This window comes from Morone saxatilis, unplaced genomic scaffold, assembly GCF_004916995.1.
Source record: "Morone saxatilis isolate NCDOM2014 unplaced genomic scaffold, NCSU_SB_2.0 Contig10, whole genome shotgun sequence".
Classification (NCBI taxonomy): domain Eukaryota; kingdom Metazoa; phylum Chordata; class Actinopteri; family Moronidae; genus Morone; species Morone saxatilis.
The window spans coordinates 108,051-119,186 of NW_023339652.1; the positions used below are offsets into that span (position 1 = coordinate 108,051).

Consider the following 11,136-nt stretch of genomic DNA (forward strand, 5'->3'; position numbering starts at 1 on the left):
ACCAGGTGAGGAGGGAGAGTAAGGATCACGCCACCATCAGCGACCTCTACCTGAACAACGTCATCAGCCGCCTCACGCACATCAGCGAGGACTCTGCTCGCCTGCTGAAGAGGGTGAGCAGATTTATCTTCCTGTGTGCCGCTCCATTGTTCTCCACAAACACATCAATAAGCCACACTGTTACTGTTGTATTCACCGTCCTCCTGACCCAAATACTCACCGGAGCACCAAATGTGGATTCATGCGCCGCTGAAAATAGTCCCCAAACAATTGCATTATTTATACTACACTGAACCTTGTTTAAAAAATCATATTTAATTATATTTTTGAGGTGTTTGTAAAGATTAACATGTTCAGTAGGAACCAATGAGCTTTGGAGTCACAGACAGGAAGTCAGTATTAAAGTAAGTATTAAAAGACGGATTAAAACATCAAAAAGAATGCATCTCAACCACCTAAAGTTCAAAGTTCTGACTCCAAACCAACAGATTAAAAAAATATATTATTAGTTTAACTGACGACCAACAAAACTAAAGTTTATTTAAAAGTTTACCACTTTGTTTTCAATTTCTGTGATTAAAACTCTGTGTTAAACATTTAATGTAACATTATCTAAAATACTTTTAATTTATTTGATCACTTTCCTTTTTAATTATGCTGATGAAACAGAATTATTATTATTTATTTTTCTTACATAAATCAAGTGGCAAAAGTTCCTGCAGTCCCTCAAACGTCCACTAGAGGCTGGCTCCAGCAGTGAGTCAATCTCCATAAGGCCTCATATTAAAAAGCTTAACTTTACAGCAGAAATAAACATGTTTACTGCCTCTTTAAAGCTAATTTCTCTGTTCATGACGACTGTACGGGGGTGATTTCTATACAACTCACCTGTTTTAAATTATATTAAAGCTTACCAACGTAAAACCAATGATTGACGTAAAAAATAAACCCACTTTTATGATGATTGGGCAGGTTTTTACGCTCTTTTTGACACCCTCTCCAGCACTTAGCTTCAGCATGTAAAAAGCCTCTGACGCGGCACATCGTGGGACCTCTGTAATAATTAAGGTGATGTTATATTGCCTATAAAACCAAAGTTTTTACTGTAAATCTATACACGTTCCAGTTAAAGCCCCCCGTGTCTGGCTGTAAATCTGTCGCAGTCACCAGTAATAGATGGCGAAGTGAAGCTTGGACACTGGCTGCACACACGGGAGAAAAGCTAAATGTAATAAATCCTGCCATTTTCTTTTACATGTGTAATTAAAAAAAGTCTTAAATCAATAATGTAATTGCAAAGCGTTGGGACATTAACATGCTGCAGGGATCCGATTAAACTCACCAAAACTGTCTTTGTTAGTCTTTCCAACGCTGGTTTGGGAGTAATAAATCCTTAATTCTCCGAGTTAGATGAGGAAATGTTCACGAAAATGGCGACAATGTCTGCAGCTAAACTAATGTTAATCCTTGAGGACTAATGTGTCCAATAAAGTGCTTGTTTTTCCCCACTTACAGGCTCAGATTGTTATTCTAACTGTCTAATAACATTATAGAAAGGATTCCTACAGAGATTAACCTTTCACTCGCCACCAGACTCCATAGACAAAAATAGTAATTTTACCTCATATGTCATCGTAACTTCATTCAAACTCAACAGAAACAAAATAAAACTCACCAAAACCTTCTTGACTTGTATTAAAAAAGTCTAAAAGCTAAATAACAACTATCAGAGAGAAAGAAAACACTGAATTTGTCAAAAAAAAGAAGCATATTAAATCTGTATGATTGTTAAAAAATAAATAAAAACATAACACAGACAGATAATTGTATAAAACATTCCTAAAAACATCATCAAATTTTATTCACATTAATTGGATGAAATGCTGAGATATCGCCCTTACTTAAAGCTTTGGCTGCTTTAGTCAATAATAGAAAAAGGGGTCCTTTAAGGGAAACGTCTGCTTTAAGTAAACATACGGAAGTATTATTAGAAAAAAGTACAATCAAAAGTACTCTGATCGTTATAATTAATGTATTAATATAAGCTTTAATGTCGTCATACTACATTATACATAATACAGACCTCGTTATAACTGCTTCTTTAAGAGTTGATTCTAATGAAAAGTAAAGTCAGTATTCCCCGGAGGTCTGTTAGGCTTCCTCAGAGTTTAGCAAAAGAAAATTAAACACACACACACACACACACACGTCCTCACTGCCTCCAACTTTAGCTCGCCGTCTCCATTATTAATCTTTTCCGGCTCGTCTTTTATTCATGCTAACTAAAGTGCGGCGGCTGCCAGAAGCTATAAACGGTGAGACCTCCATCACATCCCATCACGCCGTCCTCTCTCTCTCCCCCTGCCTCCCCCGTTCTGAGGAGGGACGCTGGGAAGAAGAAGGAAGAGAGAGAGAGGCTCGGTGGCCATGACAACACTGACAGCCCCCGTGGCCATGGCGACAGGCTCTCAGCTGATCTTTTCTCAGCAGGGGCACTATGGGAACGGGATTCATCCATCCTGGGATTTCACAGTCATTTAGCGTAATGTAATATTAATGCGGCGCCGCGCTGCCACATAATTTAAAAAATGAAAAAAAATAATAAAAATGGAGGCGCTGTTTAATGCATGAGACAGAAACTCAGTTTGAGAGCGGGTTTTATTTTATGAATTCATTTGTTTGTGGTCATTTATTTATCTGATGGACGGACGGAGAGACCAAAAACTGAGCTTTAAGTATTTTATTTTGAGTAAATGTACTATTAAAGGTCCATTTCCACCACTTTCAGAATGCTTTTTGATGATTATTTCTCCTCTTCTCTCTTTTCTTTTAGAGTAAGGAGATAATCTTTCAGCTTCAGGAAGACCTCATGAAGCTCCTGAATGAGCTTTACACCGTAAGTTGAACCAACTGCGTTCATTAGTGGAGACGATTGTTTGTTGGTGCTCTTTGTTTAGCTGAATTTGAAAGGTAGAGGATCCATTTGGGAACTTGGAAGTCAAACTATCCGAGTTCCCAGTTAGAGATTTACACTGGAACACCCCCCTGAACTAGGAAAGTTGGAAGAACCTCAAAATACTCCGGGCTTAAGCGAATAAACAGAAAGCACCATTAGCCCCGCCCCTTTTTGCGTCCAATAACAGTTGAGCTAACCTCGGTCAACTTTCTCCTTTCCTGTACTTAAATATACTCGTCTGTGTGTCTGAAAACGACACTAGTATCTACTGTATATGTGTATAGTTATGTTAACTAGCTAACTAATGTACAACAAACGTGGGTTAGATACTGCCAAACCCAGCACAAAAAAAAGCCCCACTTTGGTCCTTTATTCCATAAACTAACTTAAGATATGTCTATATATATATATATATATATATATAAACCTTTAGATAAATCACACTTTCTTTATACCTTAATGCACTCGAATACTGACCTGCAGAGAGAAATCAACAAAAACCTTCCTTATATTTGCTCTTTAAAAGGTCTTAAAACCTATAAAATGCTCTGATATCTGTAAAAGCATCAACTCAAAAGCTAAAATGTCAATAAAGCATCAACAAACAAACCCGGAGTCAAAGTAAAAGTTATATTTTAAAAAGCCCTCGCTGCCATACGTCAATGTTTTTATTGTCCGACATTATTTTCAGGTCTGTAAATTAGCCGATATTTCTCTGTCAAGGTTTATTTGAAGTCCAAACACTGGAAATCAGATTAGAGCGTGCCTTGATAACCTTGAGTGTGGTGCTTATTACGGGGTGCTGTTACCTAGGTAATGAAGACATATCACATGTACCACGTGGAGACGATCAGCGCGGAGACAAAGCTGCGGGAGGCGGAGCGCCAGGAGGGACGTGTGAAGGGCGTCTCGGGGACGGGCGGAGGGGTGGAGCCCGTGTTCGGCCTGCGGATAGAAGAGCGCCACCAGAGGCGCAACGCCGCCCGCAAGATGGAGAAGATGAGGGAGAAGGTACAGGGTGCATCACAATTATTTTTTAACTTAAGGAAAACTTTTAGAGAAGTTAAATGTCCTTTATTCTCAGGTGTCGCCTGTCACACACTAAAAATCAGTACAAATTAACAAAGAGACAGTATGAGGTGAATTTGAGGCAGAAATCTAACTCCTTCTCGGTGCATAACTCCATCAAATCTTAACACACGTATTGATATCATTCATAGTGACTTAGACTTCCAGAGGATATTATTATCTGTGATTCCCACCAAAATTAAAGTCCATAAATCCACTTAGAAATCATTAAAAAAAGACGTTTCAGAACTTGCCTTAGGATATTCACATTTTAACGTTTTCTTCAATATCAAAGTAATCCAGTTACAGTTGTTTGTACATCTATGGATACACTGCAAACAGGAGCTGCTAATAGCTAATTCGGCTTACTTTTAATGCCGGCAATTTGCCAAAAATGTAAGAATATGGCTTAAAAAGAGAGAATGCCAGTCCCCACTTGTAAAACTGACATTACAACAGCCAATTTGAGGAGCTTTTATGAGGTCTTGCTCTTATAACTCCTGTCAGAATGGAGCTTTAGTCTTATTTTTCATATTACTATTGGGTTATTTACCCAAAAGCTTTTTTTAAACTTACTTATTACACTGATTTTTTGTCATATTTGTATCCTTTATAGTTTTTAATGTCATATGAGCATCATTTTCTACAACTAACATCTGATTTATGAAAGTTTTAAGGTCAAAAGCCAACGGTGACCTAATATATGACCTATATAGGTGCTATAATTACCCAATTGGATTCATTTTAGCTATATTATTTAAAAAAGGTGGAACATAAAAACTCTACCTGACGCATAGGGAAACAACACCACAGATGGATAATTAAAATGTGTTAATTGCTCAAAGATGACTTCTCCCTTTTATAATATTATTCATGATACAAGTTAAACATCTAATTTTCTTTTATTGACACTGTAAACCCAGCGTTTATATGGATATTTTCATCTTAACACGTCTGTTTCTTTCTCCTTTAGAGGAAGGCAAAGTACTCAGAGAACAAACTAAAGACTCTTAAAGCGAGGAACGAGTATCTGTTGACTCTGGAGGCCACAAACGCCTCCGTGTTTAAATACTACATCCACGACCTGCCCGACATCATAGACGTGAGTATACGTTTGTTTAAAGAGTGTCTGGAGGAAGTTGTGGTTCTGTATTTGAGTTTAACAATGATAGCCAGGGTCTCTTACCTGTAGTCCCAGTTTAATTTTTACAAATATTGCAACTTTTATCATTAAATCATCAGTGCAAAAGATTAACAACTGTGTTAGAAAAGCTTCTGGTGCATAAAAATGTGGAGGAAGAAGTTAACTACAACTCCCATGGTGCATTTTGGCCGGAAACATCCAATCTTTGATTTTAAAGATTACGGTATCGGATGAATTCAGCAACTGTGGTGCCATGTTTGATCAGAAATTTGACGAGAAAGCATTTTATGTTCGCTAATACGCTTCTTTTAGGCAACAGCAGGAGTGCCTCATGGGAAAACAAAAAGTATTTTGCCGCCAAACTAATAGACAAATCATGCTTGGTGGCCATAATATAAACCTATATGATTGTTACATTATCCTCCATCTTTGTCTCAGTGCTGTGACCTAGGGTACCACTCCAGTCTGAGCCGGGCTCTGAGGACCTACCTATCAGCCGAACTGAGCCTTGAAGCCTCCAGGAGGGCGGGTCTGGAGGTGCTGGAGGGCGCCGTGGAGGGCCTGGACCCTGCCCGCGACAGGCAGCGTCTGCTGGGCCTCTACCCCACTGCCTTCTGCCCCCCGCAGCGCTTTGGCTTCCAGGCCCACATGGGCGACGCAGTAAGTACATCGCACCAAACAGATGTGTTTGCAAACACATCTGGGAGGTCAAGTTTTAAATTAGAGAGATGTCTTACAGCTCGGGTTTTGGTGATGGTGTGACTTCTTCTTGTTCCACACTTCCTGTCAGGTGACCCAGATTGCCTCCCAGCCACAGGTCCAAGCTGAGCTCAACCTGCGCCTCACGCAGCTCCAGACCCGCCTGGCGTCCCTGAAGATAGAGAACGAAGAGGTCAAACAACACAAATACACAACACAAACAAAAATAATATTAAAATCTGCTGCAGTGATTGAAACTGCAAGCGGCGGTTAACGAGCCTGAGCACTCGGGGTGTGCAGCGGATGCGTAATCCGCCATCGATACACCACATGTTGCACATAAATTAGATGTTGATAGAGATTGATATGATTGTAGGTGTGTTTAGGCTGCGGCTCTCATTAAATGTATGAAGTTTGGGGCTGATTGGGTGCCTGCTTAGCTCAGTCGGTAAAGCTGGCGACCCATATATGGATTTGCTGCAGCAGCCTGGGTTCGAGTCCAACCTGCGGCTCTTTGCTGTGTGTCATCCCCTCTCTCTACCCCTCTTTCCTGTCATTCTTCAGCTGTCTGTATCAAATAAAGGCATGAAAAGGCCAAAAAATATAAAAAATAAAAATAAAAAATAAAAAAAAGTTTGGGGCTGATTGGAGAACATATACTGAGGCTATGGTTAACGTTAGGGGCTCCTTTTTCATGGCTAAACTGCGATTTTCAACGTCACCCCACGGACACACCTTTATAACTTTTAATTTAAGTTTTCAATTAAAAGTTATCAAAATCATGAGTGTACTGACGGTGTTAGAAGTTAATCTGATCAATCCTCTAGGAGGAGTTTGATAAAATAGAAAGCCTGGAAAATGGCAGAAATGGCGGCAAAATTTGACATTGAATTCAAAATAGCCGACTTCCTGTTGGTTGTAGGATGTGGCTCCAAGAGGCTTTTTTGTACATCCTGACATGATACACGTGGCCCCTGATTTTTGTGTCCCTACATTGAATGTGCTGCCGGGGCTTCTTACTTGAGATGTTGTAGTTACAAAAAGGCCAGTTTAATTGAAAAAAAACTCGATTTTTGACGCCACGCCTCTCTTTTAATTGTGTAGGTCTTTAAAGTGCACTCACCAAATTTGAGTTTAAAGTCGTTCTGATCAATCACCTAGGAGGAATTTGTTGAACTAGAAGCACCGGAAATGGCAAAATAGCTTAAATTGATGACATTCAAAAAGGTCGACTCACACAAAATAATATTCATTATCTGTGACTCTTCCACTGCACAGCGAAGAAACAACAAGACATTTAACATAAGAAAACCATTAAACACAACATGAAAACCACAAAATATAAAATGCCTGCGTCCAAACCTGACTTCTGGTTCCACAACATGGCACCTGTATGAAGAAGAAGGAGCATCCGGCTGACATTATTCACTCAAGGCTCTTTACGAGTAATTTATAGTATTAAACATGTATTTAAACTAATTCCATCAGGCTCTGAAAATGATATAAAAAGAGCACAAAGATTGGCCTTCCCAGCTGCCATAGTTGCTTGTGTTTCCTACTATTGTGTAAACTGAGTGAGTTTATGTAAAAGAAGCGATATAGAGGAATTTTGTGCAGATTATTTCCTGATAATATTGCACCAAAGATGAGTTTTCCCTTTCCTCGGTCTGCATTATGTTTTTTTTTTAACAATCAAACCATTTAATAGGCTTCTTTTTTTGACAAATTCAGTGTTTTCTCCTCATTTTTCTATCAACTCTTTGGTCCTTTTTTTAACTTTTCTAACGCAGGACGAAGCTGTTTATCAGTGAGTGAAAGCTCTGTGGATACAGCGTGTGTTCAAGTTCAGATCTTTAGATAATAATCTCAATTTCAAACTAATTTCATTGAGATTTCTTCACAGAAACAAACAAAATGCTACGATATAGGCCTGTAGCTTCCCTACAGCCCCTAAAATCAAGAAGGCCTAACCTCTGCCCTAACCAATCAGAAACAAGGGACATATTCCCTCTCTCAGTGATTTCCAGTCGACACAGAAGCTGTTGTAACATCTGCAAACCTCTGTCAATGTCATCTACTCTTTTTTGAGTCCACTCCATTTTTGTGGCACAATCGGGGGACAGTCCCTGGAAGTGACCAAAAAAATAGTGATTACAAATTAAAATGTTTTTTTTCTGACAGTTACAATCCCAACACAAAGTTATGGTAATTTATACCGCTCTAATGGGGTGATAATGTAGCAGATGTAGCCCCCTTCCTAAAAATAAACTTGTGCCATCTGAAAGTGACTCGGTGCTGCAGTCTGCAGCGTCCCCGCTGTTGTTGTGGAGCAGACTGAGAGCGTCGTGAGCACAGAGGGCAGCTGTTAACTCACCCTGAAGGGCATAAAAATGCTGAAGGAGTCTGGATTAATGAGCTGCATCTGCACGTCTCAGCAGCTTCCGAATAACACACACGTACACACACACACACACCCTGATTATCATGTACAAATAAAAAAACACTTTTACACTCATTATCCTTTGCTGTAAATACAAACACACTTTGCATACGTCGTACACATAAAGCACACACACACACGACTCCACACCATAAGACAATTATAAGATCGTAATTCATGACTCGTGATCCATGAAGCCTTATAATCAGTCAGGTGCTCGTACAAAGTCATGCTTCCACATAGTTCGTACAGCACAAATCCTGAGTTCAGATGTTTTTAAGGTAAGAAAAATGGATTCAAATGCGGCTCGATTCCTGTGTCTCAGAGTAGGAACACGCCTCCAACTGGCTGAAGTGATGTTTGCCGTATTTGGTGGATGCAAATGCTCTTTATATCTTTTTTCTTTTACATTTATTGATGTTTGCGAAGCAAATGCAGATACAAAAGCTCATAAAACCCATTTTTGGCCTTAACTTAAAGGACCAGTGTGTAAGATGAGCTCACAACTCGCTTCACCCTCTCCTTCCAAGCCTCTATCTAGAGCCAGTGTTTGGTTTTGCCCCTCCTCCTCCAGGTGAAGAAGACCTGGGGTGCGACTCTGACGACCCTGCAGGACATGACGGTGCTGGACGACTATGACGTCTCCCAGAGCTTCACCCACAGCCCGTCCTCCGAGTCGGTCAAGTCCAGCGTGTCGGACGGCTACTTGAACAAGCCGAGTCTGGCCAAGAGACGGGCCAACCAGCAGGAGACGGAGCTCTTCTACTTCAATGTGAGAGAAACCTCAGACTTAGACAGAAACAATCAATTTAAACATGTAAATTCTGAATGAACAGAAGTAGCGTGGGCTCATGGGAGACGTTGTCTTCACTGTTAAACAATTTGCTATAAAAATCTATCTGATGTGACTCGGACGCGGTGATATTAATGTTTTATTTGTTGTTTTTAGACATTTTAAATCAGAAATGTTGCATATTATATGTTTAAAGAACAGGTTATCCTGCCTCGTCTCCTGTCTGACTGGAGCTAGCAATGGCTAATATTAGGATAATAGATAGATGTGTCCTACCAGGCCACCGTACTACCACAACAACACAAATATTAGACCTAATTTAATACTTTATTTCTTTACAAGAGTGGCTAATTTCACTGTTTTATTGGTTCTTTTGGAAGCTAGTGTTGAATTAATGTGTATTTTATGGCTTTGACTCATATTTACAGTTAATTTCATGCTGTAAATATTTATCTTTAGTCACTAAAATGCTTTAAAAAAGTAAAATCTTTACGACATGGAACTTCTATTTTGTGTTTTTAATCCGCAGAAATTCCGCGAGTATCTGGAGGGAAGTAATCTAATTTCCAAACTGCAGGCCAAACACGACATATTGAAGAAAGCCTTAGCAGAGGGTAAGACCTCCACAAACTGGCTCTCACTTTCTTTCTGTCTTTTATATTTCATAACGCACTTGGTAATTCATAGGTAATCATTTCTCATCTTTTTTTACTTTTACAGGGTATAAATCTGAACTACTGACTACCAGGTATTATTTCCTGTCGCAGTGCATATTTTCCCTTCACGTTAATAATGAGTGTTATTTCCCATCCCACCACTTTGAGTTTTTTCTCTTACTCTCTTTCTCTCTTTTCTGCTCATTACAGTCGTGGGCGGAAGAACTCCCATAGCAAGCATCAGGTAGAGTTTCACTTCTATGAGGCTTCAGGTTGTTCCTCTGTGTGTTTGTGGTAATATCTGACAGTAAAGGGGCGTAACAAAACCTACTGGTGATACAGGGGGGTCCTAAAATCCTATTATACCCCCCTCACACCTCCCATCAACCCTCAGCAATAAGCTTAACAAGCAACAGCGAGTGATTTACAGACTTAATTAGCCCTGGGTTTCGCCTGTCAGGCTACATATGCTTGATGCTCTGATACGCAGTTGTAATTCTTGAAACACTCTGTCCTGCTGCCCCAAATACTCACCAAAGAGCACCAAATGTGGATTAATCCGCCACTGGAAATAGTCCCCAACAAATGCTCCATTTCCTCCTGTTTGAGTAATATTTGCTTAAAAACTACAGTATCCTGCTGGTTTAGGAGATTACAGAGCCGTTTTTGGAAATTAAACTATATATTTGTGAGCTGTTTATAAGATTTACATCTTCAGCAGGGCTTGGGAAGTTAGAAAATATTGAGAGACGGACTAAGACATTGATGGTTTTTGTCTTTATTAACCTTTATTACCAAAAAGAATCACAAAGTCCCTTGTTATTTATGACAAATGATTGTCTGTGGCAGTGTGACTCAAATAATGTGACAAGAATCAGAACCAGGAGTCGATTATGTGACCGACCCTGATCGTGTGCTCGATGACTGTGTTTATAGGATTCAACCAAAGCCATACCCTTGCTTGTGGAGAGCTGCATCCGCTTCATCAACCTACATGGTGAGTTTCAACACATTGGCAGTATATAATTAGTGGACAGAGCTTTCAGGTCTGTGAAGTGTCTTAAACCTGCATTCTATTAAATCTCCAGCATGGGGCGGCTCCATTACCATACAGTTTTATGGAGAAATGAGCCGACTTCTCAGTTGATTTATGAGCTCAGTAAACGGTTTCCTGATGAGTTTCTGGTCTCAATCTCTAGTTTCAAGTCTTGTTCCTAGGTCAGCTGTTTCCATACAGCATGGTATGCTCATTAGTAAATTATGGGTCCCATCAGAGCAAAAATGAGACCATAAAGCAGGGTATGCTTTAGGGCGGGGCTACCTTGTGATTGACAGCTCATTCTCAGTGAGTCTGTCCAGCTCAACACTCAAACTCAGATC

General features: G+C 39.8%; 1 protein-coding gene across 1 annotated transcript in view; it reads left to right on the top strand.

Moving 5' to 3' along the window:
• Positions 1–11,136, top strand: part of LOC118341824 (SLIT-ROBO Rho GTPase-activating protein 1-like) — a 51,121-nt gene that overhangs the window by 38,408 nt on the left and 1,577 nt on the right. The window contains exons 8-19 of the mRNA XM_035680224.1: positions 6–113; positions 2,834–2,896; positions 3,770–3,967; positions 4,998–5,126; positions 5,607–5,828; positions 5,959–6,060; positions 8,882–9,079; positions 9,630–9,714; positions 9,821–9,848; positions 9,967–10,000; positions 10,693–10,753; positions 10,956–10,974. Coding sequence (XP_035536117.1) covers positions 6–113; positions 2,834–2,896; positions 3,770–3,967; positions 4,998–5,126; positions 5,607–5,828; positions 5,959–6,060; positions 8,882–9,079; positions 9,630–9,714; positions 9,821–9,848; positions 9,967–10,000; positions 10,693–10,753; positions 10,956–10,974 — 1,247 coding nt within the window. The remainder of the gene's footprint in view (positions 1–5; positions 114–2,833; positions 2,897–3,769; positions 3,968–4,997; positions 5,127–5,606; positions 5,829–5,958; positions 6,061–8,881; positions 9,080–9,629; positions 9,715–9,820; positions 9,849–9,966; positions 10,001–10,692; positions 10,754–10,955; positions 10,975–11,136) is intronic.